This window comes from Myxocyprinus asiaticus, chromosome 13, assembly GCF_019703515.2.
Source record: "Myxocyprinus asiaticus isolate MX2 ecotype Aquarium Trade chromosome 13, UBuf_Myxa_2, whole genome shotgun sequence".
NCBI lineage: Eukaryota > Metazoa > Chordata > Actinopteri > Cypriniformes > Catostomidae > Myxocyprinus > Myxocyprinus asiaticus.
The window spans coordinates 13,830,410-13,850,012 of NC_059356.1; the positions used below are offsets into that span (position 1 = coordinate 13,830,410).

The 19,603-nt window shown below is 38.9% G+C and overlaps 1 protein-coding gene across 5 annotated transcripts in view; it reads left to right on the forward strand.

The window, feature by feature from the left end:
* Nucleotides 1–19,603, forward strand: part of LOC127450642 (brain-specific angiogenesis inhibitor 1-associated protein 2-like) — a 165,509-nt gene that overhangs the window by 116,012 nt on the left and 29,894 nt on the right. For all 5 annotated transcript variants that reach the window (XR_007899012.1, XR_007899011.1, XM_051714906.1 and 2 more), the window contains exon 7: nt 7,051–7,203. Coding sequence is in view for 3 of the 5 variants with exons in the window: in XM_051714906.1 (XP_051570866.1) it covers nt 7,051–7,203 (153 nt within the window). In the remaining 2 variants the exon portion in view is untranslated. The remainder of the gene's footprint in view (nt 1–7,050; nt 7,204–19,603) is intronic.

Consider the following 19,603-nt stretch of genomic DNA (forward strand, 5'->3'; position numbering starts at 1 on the left):
GAAGAATGTGAATCACCAAAAATACAAGAAGAATGTGAAAGTGATCTGTTTCTTACCTACACCTATCATATCGCTCCTGAAGACACTGACACTGGAGTCTTATGGATTACTTTTATGCTGACTTTTGAAGCTTCAAAAATTTGCCACCCATTCACTTGCATTGTATGGACCCACAGAGCTGAAATATTCTTCTAAAAATCTTAATTTGTGTTCTGCAGAAGAAAGTCATACACATCTGGGATGGCATAAGGGTGAGTAAATGATGAGAGAATTTTCACTTTTGGGTGAACTATCCCTTTAATGGAAAACGAGACAAAATTCTGATTGGTTAAGAGAATATTTTTATATATATATATATATATATATATATATATATATATATATATATATATATATATATATATATATATATATATATATTGTTTTGCAGTTTATCATTAAGGGGTGATAGAGTTTTTGAGGTTCGGAGCTTGCGATTTATTGGCAAAGCTCCACAAATAGGCTTGAATTAAAGGATGAGAATTGCTTTCTGCAATTTATCATGCAGCAGACTGACTGCCCGACGATTTGCATTGCAACATGTTCTTTTATTCTTCCCCATCTCTCTCTCTCTCTCTCTCTCTCTCTCTCGTCTCTCACTTGTTCACTCAGACCTCCGTCCTCTGTTCTTTTTCCTTCCTGCTGCTGCTGAAATAATTAGTCGCTGAAGTCCCTCTGAAGATGCTAATTAGCTAATTATTCAGTTCAGTAGAGTGGTATGAGGTGCAGCAGGAGGGAGGTGGAGATGGCGTGAGGAGGGAATCGCGAAGGTTCACGCTAGCTGTGATATCACACTTTAACAGACATGTCATACTTCTGAATGGTGTGGACTGCACTGCTAGCTCTAGGAAAGTAATTAGAGTGTCTATGGAAGAACACTTGCACACCGTTACCCCTTGTTGCCAAGCTAAAAGCTACTTAGGCTATATAGCCTTATAAACTCAGTATCAAACATAAAACTAATCATTTTTCCTGACGAGACATGTTGTAAATAAATAGATTACAAATATGGCGCTAATGCTAATGGCTAAAGCTATACAGTATGTGGCCAGTCATATATTATGTCATTGTTAACTCATCCTCATATTGTTACAAACCCAATAAGGCTTTCTTTCCTCCCTAAAACACAAAAGATGATGTTAGCATAGTCCCTTTCAAGGCAAGTCAGTCCACTCGGCTGCCACCTTGGGAATGTTCCAAAGTAGCTGTTTTCTATGCATACAAGCGGCATACACCGATCAGCCACAACATTAAAACCACCTGCCTAACATTTGTGTATGTCTCAAAACAGCACCAACACGCATCTCAGAATAGCATTCTGAAATTATATTCTTCTCACCACAATTGTACAGAGTAGTTATCTGAGTTACCGTCAGTTCAAACCAGTCTGGCCATTCTCTGTTGACCTCTCTCATCAACAAGGCGTTTCCATCTGCATAACTGCCTCTCACTGGATGTTTTTAGTTTTTGGCACCATTCAGAGTAAATACTAGAGACTGTTGTGCGAATACAGAAATACTCAAACCAGCCCGTCTGGCACCAACTATCATGCCACAGTCTAAATCACTGAGATCACATTTTTTTCCCCATTCTGATGATTGATGTGAACCTTAACTGAAGCTCATGACCCGTATCTGCATGATTTTATGCACTGCACTGCTGCCACTCAGTTGGCTGATTAGATAATTGCATGGATGATTGTTGGTGCCAGATGGGCTGGTTTGAGTATTTCTGTAACTGCTGATCTCCTGGGATTTTCATACACAACAGTCTCTAGAATTTACTCAGAAGGGTGCCAAAAACAAAAAACATCCGGTGAGCGGCAGTTCTGTGGATGGAAATGCCTTGTTGATGAAAGAGGTCAACAGAGAATGGCAAGACTGGTTTGAACTGACAAAGTCTACGGTAACTCAGATAACCGCTCTGTACAATTGTGGTGAGAAGAATAGCATCTTAGACTGCTATTCTGAGATGTGGGTTGGCGCTGTTTTGGCGGCACGAGGGGGACCTACATAATATTAGACAGGTGGTTTTAATGTTGTGACTGATCGGTGTAAAAGTGCAGCACCTATCTACTGAAATTGGGAAAGACCAAAACCTCAAACGGTTGGCCAAGAAAGAACATATTTTAAATCGGCAGTTAAATCTGACAACATTGGTATCATAAATTGTGTTTCTTTAGCTCAGATCATGCTTAAAAAAAACAAAACAAAAAAAAAACACTATTTTTGAGGCTGGTCCAGTGAATGTGCATGCGCATTCTCAAGATGACTGATAGGTGATGTCGGTATCTAAAAGGTGTTTGGCTCTTTTACCTGTAAGGCGAGACTTCTGTTTCTACATCCGCCATATTTGGTATTCCAATTTCTCCATTAATTTCAATTAAAGTTCTCGGGCTAAATAGTCTCTGGATGTTAAGCAAAATGTTAGCCTCAGTCACCTTTTACTTTCATGTTATTTTTTCCACACAATGAAAGTGAATAGAACCTAATAGTGTATCGAAATAGAAGGTCTGTCAGGTCTCATCGGGCTTGTTTGGAGTATCAGACCTCTCATTTGTGTGACAGCATTAAACTTGGAGATAATATTAACTCTAAATATACAACAACAACAAAAAATCTAGAACATAACTGTGTAAAAACAGCAATGAACAGCAGAACTTATATTTTGAATTTTGAAATATAGAAATGGTAAATTGTGTCATTTACAGTGCTGGGCGGATTACTTGTAATTTGTAATCAGTACTGGATTGCAATTCACATGACAAAAAAATGCAATCAGTAACGTAATCTTGTAGATTACATTTTTTGGGTAATCAGATTACTTTTGGAATACTTTAAACCTAATTCTGTTTTGTTTTATGTCACATGCATTTGAGTAGGATAATCGTTTTAACATAAGTACAAAGAAAAATAAAAAGTATTCCAATATTTCTTATTCACAAAAAGAGCCTCACAAGAAGAGCTCTTTATGACATTTTTAAAAAGTGAATTAAACATTACATGAATGAAATAAACATTAAATCTAACAGCAATAACAGTGCATGGCCAAAGTTTATCATTCAAAACTTTTAACCCTTACTGCTTATACTGATAGTCCATCACCTATTCCAAAGATGAGGTGCAAGATATTATCTTTTGAACATTAAGAATATTCTAAAAGAGCAGAATATTTAAAAACAGCAGAGTTCCACCGAGTCACACAAGGAACAATTGTCACATTTTGTCAAGTTTCATGCAGTAGAATCCACTGCATCAGCAGCAACAGTAGAGCGATGGGCTTTGTTCCATATTGCTGCACATTTTGCAGTTGAACTATTGTGTACCATGTAGGAAGGACCCTTAGAGATGGCATCCATTAGATCCTTTGAAGCAATTAAGTTCAATGAGTGAGCTGCACACCATTGGTGTAATTTCATTCTTAAAAATGAAATTATCAATATAGATCCAGTGGTTAAATGCTGATTTAGACTGCTCCATCTTCCCCTGGCTGGCTAGTAGCGAGGATTAGTACTGAGTGCAATACACACAACCCTCCCCCTCCCCGTCTCTTCTGAAAACACTCGAAGATTTACCAAATATATATCAGTGTTGTGCTGATTTAAAATGAAAAATGTAAAAGATTGAAATAAGAGAACGATTAGGATGATCAATACATTATTAACAATTTACTGCCATTGCCTTGTTAATATGTAATCATGTAATGTATAAAAAGTAACTAATGAAGTTCTTGATTTTTGTAATCTGATTACATAATCCAGATTTCATGTAAAATGTCACTACCCAGCTCTGGTCACTTACATGAACCACCTGAACAAACTGATTCACTTCCAGAGCTACATATGATTAAGGAGAGCGCATTTGATCAGTGTCTCGTCTTACATTGGAGTTAATCTACTAGAGTCGCTAATGTTAGTTAGTTACTCCCCGACACTGCTTTCACCACACAAGACTCCAGCGTGAGCGTTATCCTAAGAGAGTGAGGGATTGTTCCTTTAGAGGGCTGGAGGGGAAGCTGAGCCATGCCACAGGATGAAGGACTGCTGATGTCACAGAAATGAGTGTCACTGAGGCTATATCAGGCTGACACAGCGATAGACCCAGCAGGAAGCGTTTAAGTTAGAGGGCTTTGTAATTTACAGTACACAAGTTTTGCTTTAGAAATAGAGGGATTCTATTTTCCACCTCCTATCTTCTGCGCAGCATATCTAGCAGGGAGGCGTTTAATGAAAGAACTGTACAGCTCTGTTTCACTACACGAACAACCTACTGAGGCAGCATTGTAATGCATCATAGGCACATTACTGCCATGAAGGCATGGTACTTTTTGCTAGGGTGCTTACCATGGTAAAACTTTGTTTTGAGACCGCGGTTCGTGCGAAAGCACGCTTCATTCGCCCCGCACAGATGCACGTCTTAGTTATGAGGGGCATGAATACCATTTAAATTTCCTTTGGCAGCAGCTCCGAGTTGCCCGGCATTCACAGTATTTTCAGTGCAGGAAAAACACTGAAAAAACACCACCCACCAAAGTGGCTAGTAAGAGTGACAGAGCTACGGCGGGTTGGCGTGTGTTAATTTCAAACTCTGCTGGAAGAGAAAGACTGCATATTTTACAGAAAATGTGTTTCTTAAAGTATATTGTGTTAACATTGAGCATATATTTATACTTGCATATACATTTCAATTTTGTATGTATAGCACTTACAATATTGATCCAAAGCAGCTTTATAGTGCCCTACAGATCCCCCACTGAGAGCAAGCCAATGCTAACAATATATAGCCTGAAAGCTAACAGACAAGGACTAAAAGCCACAAAACTCCAATTCCGATTTCATGGAGTCTTACGGTCAGTTTTGATTGTTGTGGCCATTAATGCCACCTTTCTACTCTCTGTATCAGGGGTGGACTGGCCATAAGGAGAACCGGGATTTTCCCGCTGGGCCGGCCACGAAACAGGGCCGAACTTCTTCAGACCATCACCACACTTGTCAACTACATCATGCCTGTCCACACGTTCAGCTGCTGTTATGACCTCTAATGCGCCTGCTCTTCAACACTCATTCACCTTGTTCTACATTTCCATTGCTCTCTCTTACTCATTTCACCTCTTGTACGGTTTTACCTCGGTTTGTCTCACACTGCAGTATGCTTTGACTCATTGTTGAGATATAATTTATCTGTGTTTTTATTCAGAAAGGGGAAAGAAAACATCTAGGCTGTAAAAGATACGTGTATACAAGTCTACAGGGCTTTAGAAAGTATGTTTATCTATCTAGTATTCTGCAATATAGATAGCTTGTAAGGAATATTTTATCCAAAACTGAAAATTCTAACATTTATTTACCCTCATGACATTCCACACACATATGAGTCTCTTACCTGGAACACAAAAGAAATATTGAGCGATTGTACTGGTCATTCTTTTCCATAAAATTACAGTGAATAGGGAGGGAAAAAAAGGATGAAAAGCACCATAGAAGTATTATGAAAGTGCTCCATTCCAATTGTGCACTGTATTCCAAGTCTTTTTAAGCCATACAAAAGCTTTGTGTGAGTCATATGGACAACGTTTATAGTGCTTTTGCATCATTTGGTTGTATGGCAAGGAGAAGATGTAATGAATGTTTTTGGTCCATTGTCCTGTAGAGAAAGACTAAATTTTAAATGTGTTTTTTTTTTTCAGCTTCACTCTTGGTTTAGGTGTACACTAGCATATGGATTATATAAAAGCTAAGAGACATGGATTTAATTTCCTTCTTGTGATCTTCTGCTGCGAAGTTCCTCAACCAATGTAATTCGATCAGTGTGAAACTAGTGCCAACCTGTGGTAGCAACATCAAACTGCATGTACTCCGCACACCATACCTTGTAGTTTAAATGCGATACTTGTATTTTCATGCAGCCTCTTGAAATAAGGTTGTTTTATCCTCAGTCTAGTAAATATTCTCTTCAACAAGCTCGTATTCGAGTGTTCAGGTTACAGTGGTCAAAGATGGATGGAAGTCCATAAAATCTCTCTGTAAAGTCTCCTGCTGGTTTTACAATCCATTAGTTTTACAACCCAAAGTTCATTCGAACACGGATGAGCTCTCATTGCGTAACCCTAGGAGATTTTCAGCTCCATTAGATTTCTGACGCTCTCACTTATTCTTCTGCATTCACTCTGAATGTAAGGTGGTCTTTTTAAAGCAGTTCCCATAGTTGATTCTTGATGGTGTCTGAAAAGCTTTCCTCATTATAATGTTTTCTCATCAGTTGTCTCATTCAGACCAATATAACTGAAATGCCTGATAATACCAACGGGGGACGGGTTGTCCCCCTCGTCCTGTTGTGGGTAAATTGGAATAGGGCACTAAAACACCTGGATGTGTTGAGATAATGAGTTCTGTAATGGTTCTGACATTTCCGGGAGCCGAGAGTTCCCACTGGGGATGTGAGACAGGCAGATGGCAAGGTGATTATGGGCCAATCAGTAGAGAGCGCATTAAAAAAAAAAAAAAAAAAAAAAGCCTTTTAGTATTCATAAGAAAAACTACCACACAGACATCTAAAACACATTCATACATAAATAGCACTCCTACTCATTTTCAGAAATGTCAGCAACAAAAAAGTACCAGAGATGGGAAATGTAAATACCAGGATACATGAATATGGTAATCGAACAGTGCCATGGTACTGTACTGTATATATCAAAGAGCCATGGAATTGCCATCTAATACCGAAATTAATTTATATTATGGGTGAACTATTCATTGAAGGTTCCACAAAGAACCTTTTATTATCTAGTTCTTTACAAAACCATCTGTACTGGTGCTTAAAAGAACTCCAAAACCAATATGTTGATTTGAAAAACCTATCATCTTAATGTATGATCAGGAACTGAGAAGAATCTCCAAGGAATGAAAGAGCTTTTAAGAGTGTATATGCAATCTTTTTTTGAGTTAAACTGTGTGTTTGCTATAAAAACTGAATGCTTTCTTTCTCTTCTCTCTTTATTGTCTTTCCTCAGTACGTTGAGACCATTAGCAGTAAACAGAGCGAGCTAGATACCTTCATCGCAGAAGGCTACAAAACAGCGCTGTCGGAGGAACGTAGGAGATACTGTTTCCTGGTGGACCGCCAGTGCGCCGTAGCCAAGAACAGCAGCGCCTACCATGGCAAGGTGAGGTCTAGATGCTTTTCCTTTCCCCATGCAAGATACTGTAGATGGCATCCCCACCAATTATGTTTTACCATCTATCCTGTAATTTGACTGAAGATAGCAGCAGTTGCCATGGCAATTCTCAAAGAGCACCCTTCATAACCAACTCTGTTGGTCTTAGATTGTTTGGGCTTATGACGTGAGATGATTCTCCCCTGCAATTGTCTCAGTCGCATTCCAAGAGTGCCTGTGAAGTAATGCACGCCATTTCTGACATATCAATTATACGTAATAACGGAGCCACTTCCCAGTGCTAAAATCACATAATTGAAACTCCAGACTGCATGCAGAGCAGTTATTATAATCTGCAGGTGGGCCCACCATAGATGCAATCTACTTAAATGCACCTTTTTACATCTGTACACTTGTTTGTTTTGTGTGTACTGGTTGGAGATCTTTGTACATGTTGTTTTTTTTTTTTTTTTTTTTTTTAAGTATGTGCAATGTCCTTTTTAAAACATGATCTGGAATACTTAATTCTATCACAGCATGGCAACATAACAGAATGCCTGATACTGATTTTCAATCATGGCTATATTTTTCTATAATGACTGCTAAACTGTTTACTTGACTGTTGTCCATGTCAACATACCGGAACATACTGTAATACTTAATTCTGATAAATGTCTAGCTGGTTGTACATTAATAGTTAATTACAGCTAGGGGTGGGTGATATGACCAAAATCTTATATCACGGCAATGATATATATGAAGATATATTATTTATTTTTTCTGGAAAACCAATAAAAATCAGTTAACATAATAAATAACCATTTTATATTGCTTATTCTTTTATAATTTTCTCCTTATTTACAACTTGGCAGTCAAAGTTAAAAATAAAATAAACACTCTGTGTTAATCAACCTTACCATATTACCCAATTTCACATTATGCCACATTTCAGTCTGACATGTTGTTGTCCAATATTATTATAAACTCCAGATCTTTTCAAACCAAAGTAACAAAGAAAATATTACATAATTTTAGAAAAAAAAACAAAACACAACGAAAATACATCTTGAAGAAAATACATTTCAAAATATATAATGTGTGTACCTTGCAACAACAACAAAAAAATGATGGAATGCGAGCGCATCTTTTGGCTTTCATAATATTCTATAGCATGCTTCATTTTTTGGTGGTAAAACAGATTGTTTGTATTACAAACAAGTGATTACCATCGTGCGACACAGTTTGCAGATTACATTTGTGTAATCTGTGTCGATTTTTGCGAACATACACCACAGATGTTGTACCTGTTTTAACGACAAGCTCCCCTTCATTTTCTTGACTTTTCTATTGATCATATCAGCAATAATCCATCAAATTATGGAGAAGTACAGATGTGCGGTGTAGTCAAGTGAACCTCAGCATGTTAAAGAAATGATTCAGGTGTCTCGATCAAGTGACGCTGTCCCAGCAGAGTGTGTCAGATCACGGTGTACTGCTGCATCGTCCGCTATAGAGTGCTCCAAATCGGCCCGCAAAATCAGAATTGCAAAGAATCAGCAACGAGTTTATGTGCGTGTTTGCACCGTTGCCTGATCTGCATAATACACCTTTTTCACACTCTGGGTTTTAGAAATGCGGAAGTAAACATTTGCAGGGTAAACTTCAACAGCGGTGAATGGGAGACAACAGCAAATATTATTTTAACTTACCCATTTGCTCCGAGACCAAAAGAAAAAATCCACTATTACGTTTGAATGACTTTCCAGAAGAGGAAAAAAAAAATAGAGAGTGGTGGATTAAGCAAGTTAGATGGGAGCTGTAATAGAAACCCTCTCGCAGCTGTAGTAATTCATTTTTTTTTTATAACTAATTCCAAGGTAATATAACAATAAGCATAATGTTATAAATTTACACTCAATATTAAAAAAAAATGTATAATATAAAAAACAATTACCAGTTTTACTCTGTACAAGGGACAACACCGGTGTGAAATTTTATACCAGGTAAAAGGGGGAAATATTATGAATGAGATCACCACACGGTAGCGAATATAATGTGCATGGTGGTTAACTCTAAGACATCTCGGATTCGGAATGACACAAGAAATGTTGTTAGACACAAAGACACACACTTGAAGAAACACACTTTATTATATTTTTAAGAACATATGACAGAGGGGGCCTGGGTAGCTCATTGGTAAAAGACGCTGGCTACCACCCCTGAGTTCGCTAGTTTGAATCCCAGGGTGTGCTGAGTGACTCCAACCAGGTCTCCTAGGCAACCAAATTGGCCCGGTTGCTAGGGTGGGTAGAGTCACATGGGGTAACCTCCTCGTGGTCACTATAATGTGGTTCGTTCTCGGTGGGGCGTGTGGTGAGTTGAGCTCAGATGCCGCGGTGGATGCCGTGAAGCCTCCACACGTGCTATGTCTCCGTGGCAACGCGCTCAACAAGCCACGTGATAAGATGCGCGGGTTGATGGTCTCAGACGCAGAGGCAACTGGGATTCATCCTCTGCCACCCGGATTGAGGCGAATCACTACGCCACCACGAGGACTTAAAAGCGCACTGGGAATTGGGCATTCCAAATTGGGTGAAAAAGGGGAAAAAGAAGAAAAAAAGAACATATGACAGAAAAGCCGTCTATGTGCATTTCTTATGCGCTGTTTGTTCGGAGGCGTGCTGTCTCATGGAACACGCATATGTAAAGGGTTCTCACTCTTTCTTTGTTTCAGTCTTCTGAAATTTTTTTGCAAGAATAGTATCATTTATGAGAATGCTGCAAATTACCTCAGACCATCTCAGCTCAGGAGGTGCTTTGAGTTCAGTTCACTTGATTTCCACAGTGCAGTTTGTTGTGAGCGCAACTCTGCAGGGTCACTTTATATATAGCCTATACATCTGTGATTATATACATATCATGACATAATACAAAAACACGTTCAACTCGAACCATTATTTATATTTTAGTGATTATTATCATAATTATAATTATTGTTTACATTTTATAATTGTTTTTAGATCTTAATATGTATTAGTAATTTTCCGCCTGTCGTCATAGACTGATACTTGCCTGATGGTAAATGGAAAGGTGGTTATATATATATTATATTATATTATATTTTTTTATTTTTTTTGACCACTTCGTTAATTTAATTGTTTTTTTGTTTAGTTTGAAGTGCAATTTGAATTTAGAAATGTCTTAGGTTTAAGTTTTTCGTTTTTTATATAAATGAATTTAATTTTCAATACAAAATCACTAAAGCAAGAATATTCACCGATCCCTCAGCCAGGGGATTGACGATGTAACACACAGCCAAAAAGTTTGGAATAATGTACAGATTTTGTTCTTATGGAAAGAAATTGGTACTTTTATTCATCAAAGTGGCATTCAACTGATCACAATGTATCCACCTTTTTCCTGACTTCTCCATGGGCCATTACGGCGAGAGACTTCCTCTTGGATGCTCCACACTTCCACTTAGTTGTTGTTATCAGCTAGACTAACGTTACTGGTGATTTCGATCAACGGAGGCTCTGGATGTATATGCGCTGTTATAGGGTGTTACAACAACTACAGGTGGCTTAAAAACTACTGTAAAATGAATGTCACAACAATAAGTCCCCACAAAAGCTGCCAATGCTGAAACATTTCAAGTCAAACCAGATGTAATAAGCAGAGGTTGCATTAAACTACTTCTCTGTCACTTGCCTATTTTTTAAAACATTGACAGATAATTCCAAATGATGTCCATCATTTTGGAAGATAACAAAGATAAAAAGCATTTAAACCAAGCTTCTTGTTTTTTTTTTTTTTTATGAATCAACTTTACCAGGTTCATATCTCATGTTGCGCTGTGAGTGTATGTGAATGAGGAGAGACAGAGTTGTTGTTGTTGGCAGAGTGTGTGAGAAGGCGGCATTTGTTAATGCAGAAATAATGCCATAAATCGGAAGATTTTTCAGATGAACATTTTTATTGGTTGCTTCTCAAGCATGACACATAACAAAGCAAAATATTAATGTACAGTCAACCATTATCCCCCTTAAACCCCATTATTCCCCTTCCCCCCTCCCAATCCCCAACCCCCAACAAACATCCCTGTGGCCAAAGCCTGAGTACACACGCAAATCCCCCCCCCCCCCCAAAATAAAAATAATAATAATTATATATAATAATAATAATGATAAACACACACATTTAAAACTATAAGTTCCTCTCCACTGCCCCTCCCCGAGAGCCCTCCAAAAATGCCAAATAGCTGCCCCACTTTTTATCAAACAACTCCCGGTTGCCTAGCCTTCTATATGACACCTCCTCAAATGCCACCACCCTGCCCATCTCTGTGAACCACTCCTGAAATGAGGGTGCTCCAGTCGACTTTCATCCCCTAAGGATGACCTGTCTGCTTAACATAACACTGGCTAGGACCCAATTTTTTATGTACTTATCCCATATATTGATGACCGCCCCATCGCCTAAAATACAGAGTCTGGGGCAAAATTCAATTTGAGTGCCCAATACGTCACACACAAAACTCTGAACCCTCAACCAAAATTCTTGGATCTTAACACACCAACAAAAAAAACATGGGTTGTGTCCCCATCTTCTGATTGGCATCACCAGCAGGTGGGTGTGTCTTTAAGACCAAGCCTATACAATCTAGAGGGGGTCCAGTAGAATCGATGTAAAATCTTAAATTGCATAAGGCGCACCCTTGCCACACCTCTGGAAAATCATCCTCCCTTCTTATTGCGGCTGCTAATGGTTCCAGGGCAAGACAGAACAATAATGGGGAAAAAGGGCAACCCTGCCGGGTGCCCCAATCCAGAGTAAAATAATCTGAAGTTAATCCATTTGTTTGTACTGCTGCTACCGGGTGTCTATAAAATAACTTAATCCATCCAATAAAAGTATTCCCGAATCGTACATTTCCAAAATCTTAAAAAGATAATCCCATTCTACAATATCAAATACCTTTTTGGCATCAAGTGAGATGGCAGTCACCGGAGTCTGATCATTTGCCATTGACCACATGATATTGATGAAAAGCCTAATGTTATCAGAAGAGCTACAGCCCCGAATAAACCACACCTTATATAAACTCAGCAAAAAAAGAAACGTCCCTTTTATTTTAAAAGATAATTTTGTAAAAATCCAAATAACTTTACAGATCTTTATAGTAAAGGGTTTAAACAATGTTTCCATGCTTGTTCAATGAACCATAAACAATTAATGAACATGCACCTGTGGAACGGTCGTTAAGACACTAACAGCTTACAGACGGTAGGCAATTAAGGTCACAGTTATAAAAATTTAGGACACTAAAGAGACATTTCTACTGACTCTTAAAAAAAAAAAAAAAAAAAAAAAAAAACATCAAAAGAAAGATGCCCAGGGTCCCTGCTTATCTACGTGAATGTGCCTTAGGCATGCTGCATGGAGGCATGCGGACTGCAGATGTGGCGAGGGCAATAAACTGCAATATCCATACTGTGAAACACCTAAGACAGCGCTACAAGGAGACAGGAAGGACAGCTGATTATACTTGCAGTGGCAGACCACGTGTAACAACACCTGCACAGGATCGGTACATCCGAATATCACACCTGCGGGACAGGTACAGGATGGCAACAACAACTGCCCGAGTTACACCAGGAACGCACAATCCCTCCCTCAGTGCTCAGACTGTCCGCAATAGGCTGAGAGAGGCTGGACTGAGGGCTTGTAGGCCTGTTGTAAAGCAGGTCCTTACCAGACATCACCGGCAACAACATCGCCTATAAGCACAAACCCACCTTCGTTGGACCAGACAGGACTGGCAAAAAGTGCTCCACTGACGAGTCACGGTTTTGTCTCACCAAGGGGTGATGGTCTGACTCGCATTTATCGTCGAAGGAATGAGCGTTACACTGAGGCCTGTACTCTGGGGTGGGCTCGATTTGGAGGTGGAGGGTCCGTCATGGTCTGGGGCGGTGTGTCATAGCATCATCAGACTGAGCTTGTTGTCATTGCAGGCAATCTAAATGATGTGCGTTACAGGGAAGACATCCTCCTCCCTCAAAAGATAATCTAAACTCCAGCCAATAGGCAGAATAAACACAAAGATCATGTAGATTCATCCATAAAACTGTCCTGAAGGTGTGTTACTCTACTATGGTTCTTCCAAGAAAGCCTTCCTTTACTCCTCGTAATACAAGATCTTTATCGGATGATTTCAGAATTTTGGCCAGAATTGATCAGGGCCTGTCCCCGTGAGCTCGCTCTTTCCAGGTTATGGCATGCTATGTCGAGCAGATTCGGAAGGAGCCCATACAGGAATTTCACCATATCCTGTCCCTCTTCGCCCTCAGGAATTCTGACGTTACGGACAATTATTCCACCGGCTATGGTTCTCCATGTCCTCCAACTTCTCCCAGACATGCTCCAAATCCACCCTGGTCGCTAGCAGATTAGCAGATAATTCCCTCTCCGATGACTCCAGGTAATCGATCCATTTCTCGACATACCCCACTCTTGTAATCACATCAGTGAACTTCGCCACCATGGCAGTGATCGATCGACGTATCACAGCAAGATCCTCCAAGTCAGCAATGACCTTCATCAGCGTTGCCGACATGTTCAGCATCTCTCGCTGCATTTCCCGCACTTCACCAACTAAATCGACTCCCAGGTTTGGGGGCGTCAGCTTGAGCACGTAAGTGTCTTTTAATGTCTCCAGAGCCAGAGGATTTTGATTTCTTTGATATATTATCCTCCTAGAACAGTTATGGAACAGTGTATCGAATCTCACCAGTTTATGTCATTAAAAGTGTTAAAACTAGCAAAGTGCGCAGAGCTCGCCATTCACACGTCCGATCCTTGCATGGCGTCACGTGACTCCCAAGTTGGAAGATTTTTAAATGGAAACTATGATGACCATACACCCTCTTTTCACAGACATGTCCTCTTTTTCAAACCTTAATAAAGCATCTGGTCAGATTTCTAGATTCCCTAAATGTCCGGGATTTGGCTGTTTTCATATTGAAGTGCACAACAAGAAACGCAATTTAAATCTAGCGCATCGTATTCATGGATTCTCTCTCTCTGCATGCTGTATGTATGTGTCTCTCTCTCTCTCTTTGTCTCTCTCACACACACACACACACACACACACATACAGAGTGCATGCAGTGAGCGCTAGGGTCCAGTAACTTTACCATGCAAATGTGTGTGTGTGATTGTGTTCTCATCTATTCGGGATTGCCGTCAAAACCTAATGTCCAAACACAGACATTAGTGAGAAAGTGATTTACGTTAAGTAAATACACTGTTCTTCCGTTTTTGACTGTTGTGAGTGATATTATAGTGCTTGGTAATGGGAATAAGCTGCTGAGTGGAAATCTGTTGCATCCGCATTGGAAGAACACGCTAAGCATAATGGGTAATTCTATAAACTATTTCAAAGAGTTCTCATCAAAAAATCCTCCACGTGCTGCAATGACAGCTTTGCAGATTCTTGGCATTCTAGCTGTCAGTTTGTCCAGATACTCAGGTGACATTTCACCCCACACTTCCTGTAGCACTTGCCATAGATGTGGCTGTCTTGTCGGGCACTTCTCACGCACCTTACAATCTAGCAGTTTTCAGCACTGTGTGTGTGTGTGTGTGTGTGTGTGTGTGTGTGTGTGTGTGTGTGTGTGTGTGTGTGTGTGTGTGTGTGTGTGTGTGTGTGTGTGTGTGTGTGTGTGTGTGTGTGTGTGTGTGTGTGTGTGTGTGTGTGTGTGTGTGTGTGTGTGTGTGTGTGTGTATATATATATATATATAATATAAAATAATAAAAATATCGTGAACATATTTCTTGGATATCACGCAGCCCTAGGAGGGAACAAAACAAATTTATTCACACACATTCAAAGTCATTACCCTTCCGAAGCAGCTAAACTGTGTCCTGGGATGAAAGGTAATAAAACACCAACATTAAACCTGCAACAACCCACAATAAGTGATGTATTTTCCCAGACAACGAAATACCCGACTGGTAACCCATGAAGTTCGCAAGAGATGTTGCTCTTCACAACTATTGAAAAGCCATCTTTCAAAAAGCTGAACACACATTTTAATTGCACTTCATTTTTTTCCAGTTTCATTTGAATTTTTATTTAAAATAAATAAATAAAATAAAGCTCAAAGTTTGAAATCATGCTGCCTTGTGTTATTGTGTAGGTTATTGCTTAATGAAAATTACCCCATAGTACCACTTAGGTTCCAACCAGCGGTAATACCGGTGTTAGTCGGTTTGAATGTGAAAACCGGTGTGAAAATGATGATATCGTGACAAGTCTATAGCCCTAATTACAGCAATATTTACATACTATAAAATTATCATAATAATGATAATAAAAATAAAGTTTTTTTTGTATAGCAACTTTTAGCAACTTGGCACAAACTGCTTCTCAATGTAAAATGAAATCACAAACACACAATAAAACATATTCACAGAGTAGTAGTAAAAGCAAGACAAACCAGACTTAAAAACGGAACCAGATTCAGCAGATCTAATAAACCAGGGCAGGCTGTTCCATAATCGTTGGGCCTTCTAGGGCTGGGCAGTATATCGACTTTAAGGTATATCGATATATTTTCAAACGAGATATATGATGAGACAGTACCGTTTATATCGATATAGTTTGATGTTGCGTTACATAACCCATTTCTTCCGTAAAGCCGTGCCATGTTTGCATCTCTCCTCTCTCACTCTCTCAGCACAACCCCGCCCCCACTCTCCCTCTGCGTCTGCAGGCAAACCCGGCCCCACTCACTCATAATTTCTCCTGCAACATTGTGGGAGACATAGTGGCGGTTCACACTGCTGAAAAAGACCTGGTTAGTAAAAAGAAAAACAATGGTTCAGTTATTTGGAGATGAGTAGCAAAACAGCTGCACACTGTTTGACTGACAGGCGGCTTGTGTGTGTGCAGCGCGCTTTAAATGCGCGTGTGCTCCAAGAACACTCTTGCCTAAATGGTCAAATACATTTAAAAAAATCTGCCAAAATGCCCGTCTTGGGCATGTAAACACAGTTATGTTTAAAGTGAACGTAAAAATTGGAGGAAAAGCTGATTCGTATAGAAATGTACAACTTGTAAGTTTAGATGTAACCTAATAGACCTGCCGCTGTCTAGTGTATCCTTAATATTAATCAAACAACTATCACAAGAAAATGACAAAACCACTCACTGCTCTTGGCTGGATAACTTGTATAATTCTAGTATAAAAGTATTAAACTATTATTCATATGGGGAAGATCAGTAGTGATTTTTTTTGTCAAGATCATTCTGAATGTTTCATTGAATACTTGATTACTGTTTTATTTATTTTTTTAAAGCTGTTAAAAAGCTCTGTTTTCTTAATTTGAAATGTACAGTGGTGTGAAAAAGTGTTTGTCCCCTTCCTGATTTCTTATTTTTTTGCATGTTTGTCACACTTAAATGTTTCAGATCATCAAACAAGTTTAAATATTAGTCAAAGATAACACAGGTGAACACAAAATGCAGTTTTTAAATGAAGGTTGTTATTATTAAGAGAAAACAAAATCCAAACCTACATGGCCCTGTGTGAAAAAGTGTTTGCCCCACCTGTTAAAACATAACTGTGGTTTATCACACCTGAGTTCAATTTCTCTAGCCACACCCAGGCCTGATTACTGCCACACCTGTTCTCAATCAAGAAATCACTTAAATAGGACCTGCCTGACAAAGTGAAGTAGACCAAAAGATCTTCAAAAGCTAGACATCATGCCGAGATCCAAAGAAATTCAGGAACAAATGAGAAAGAAAGTAATTGAGATCTATCAGTCTGGAAAAGGTTATAAAGCCATTTCCAAAGCTTTGGGACTCCAGAGAACCACAGTGAGAGCCATTATCCACAAATGGCGAAAACATGGAACAGTGGTGAACCTTCCCAGGAGTGGCCGGCCGATCAAAATTACCCCAAGAGCGCAGCGATGACTCATCCAAGAGGTCACAAAAGACCCCACAACAACATCCAAAGAACTGCAGGCCTCACTTGCCTCAGTTAAGGTCAGTGTTCATGACTCCACCATAAGAAAGAGACTGGGCAAAAATGGCCTGCATGGCAGAGTTCCAAGACGAAAACCACTGCTGAGCAAAAAGAACATTAAGGCTCATCTCATTTTTGCCAGAAAACATCTTGATGATCCCCAAGACTTTTGGGAAAATACTCTGTGGACTGACGAGACAAAAGTTGAACTTTTTGGAAGGTGTGAGTCCCATTACATCTGGTGTAAAAGTAACACCGCATTTCAGAAAAAGAACATCATACCAACAGTAAAATGTGGTGGTAGTGTGATGGTCTGGGGCTGTTTTGCTGCTTCAGGACCTGAAGACTTGCTGTGATAAATGGAACCATGAATTCTGCTGTCTACCAAAAAATCCTGAAGGAGAATGTCCGGCCATCTGTTCGTGACCTCAAGCTGAAGCGAACTTTGGTTCTGCAGCAGGACAATGATCCAAAACACACCAGCAAGTCCACCTCTGAATGGCTGAAGAAAAACAAAATGAAGACTTTGGAGTGGCCTAGTCAAAGTCCTGACCTGAATCCTATTGAGATGCTGTGGCATGACCTTAAAAAGGCAGTTCGTGCTCAAAAACCCTCCAATGTGGCTGAATTACAACAATTCTGCAAAGATGAGTGGGCCAAAATTCCTCCACAGCGCTGTAAAAGACTCATTGCAAGTTATCGCAAATGCTTGATTGCAGTTGTTGCTGCTAAGGGTGGCCCAACCAGTTATTAGGTTTAGGGGGCAATCACTTTCACACAGGGCCATGTAGGTTTGGATTTTGTTTTCCCTTGATAATAACAACCTTCATTTAAAAACTGCATTTTGTGTTTACTTGTGTTATCTTTGACTAATATTTAAACTTATTTGATGATCTGAAACATTTAAGTGTGACAAACATGCAAAAAAATAAGAAATCAGGAAGGGGGCAAACACTTTTTCACACCACTGTATATGTGTGTGTGTGTGTATGTATATGTGTGTGTATATATATATATATATATATATATATATATATATATATATATATATATATATATATATATATATATATACTTGCAAAAAAATAAGAAATCAGGAAGGGGGCAAACACTTTTTCACACCACTATTTATTTTTTGTTCTATATTGTTTTTTTTTTTTATTTGATTTTTTTCAATTCATTGCTTTTATTTGATTTTATTATTGACTGATTACTGTTGATTAATAACTTGAACTTAATTATTTTATAATTAACAAATTAGTTAGTGTTAGGCTATTACTTGTGGTAATGAAGCTGGTATAAAAAATCATCACATTTCACTAAAGACTACTGACATTTTGGTATTGTGATAAATGTGTGTGTGTGTGTGTGTGTGTGTGTGTGTATATATATATATATATAATATAATATAATATAATATACACATACATACTGTATGGAAGTGTGAGCACCCCTGCTGTAAATGATGGTGATGAAGGCTTTCATTTATTTGTCTACCATGTGTACATGTAACATAAATTAACCTCCCTGCAGTATGTATTCAACTTTGTGCTGCTGCTGTAACCCCGGCCTCAAAGCCTTTACAGACCAAAAAGTCTTCTGCCCCGAAACAAAGTGCGACGCAAGCTTCATGTACCATCTTACATGTGGCTTTGACTTACAACTGAAGTTTTAGCTGACATCGTAGAAAATACCGAGATATATATCGTGTATCGCCATTCAGCCTAAAAATACAGAGAAATTATTTTTGGTCCATAATGTCCAGCCCTAGGGCCTTCGCAACAAAAGCTCTGTTACCTTAAGTCTAAGAGGTCTAACTGTTTTGTAAGGTCTTTAATAGTTAAATAGTTAAATATTCAGGTGCCAAGCCATGAAATGCCTTGCTTGTAATTAATAAAATCTTAAAATCAACCCTTAAAATCTTAAAATCAACAGGGCATTGCAATAATCCAAGCGAGATGAAATAAAGGCATGTAAAAGCTTCTCTGTATCCCTAAAACTCAAGACATGTCTAAACTTGGAAATGTTCCTTAACTGATAAAAACGAGACTGAACTAACTTCCTCATGCAACCTCTGTTTTATCAGTATTTAACTGAAGAAACTTTCATGCCATCCAGTCTTTTATATCTGCTGTACATGAACTTTTAAACTGCTCAGATCATTGGGAGTCAAAGACAAACACAATGTAGATCATCTGCATAGCACTGAAAAGTTGTGTTGTCGAATCACATAACCAAGAGTTAACATATAAAGAGAAAATAATATTGGCCAGGGGAACCTTGTGGAACCCCACAATTAATTTTAGAAGAGGAAGAGACCTCATCTCCAACAAACACTGCAAATTTCTTATTCAACAAATAAGACATT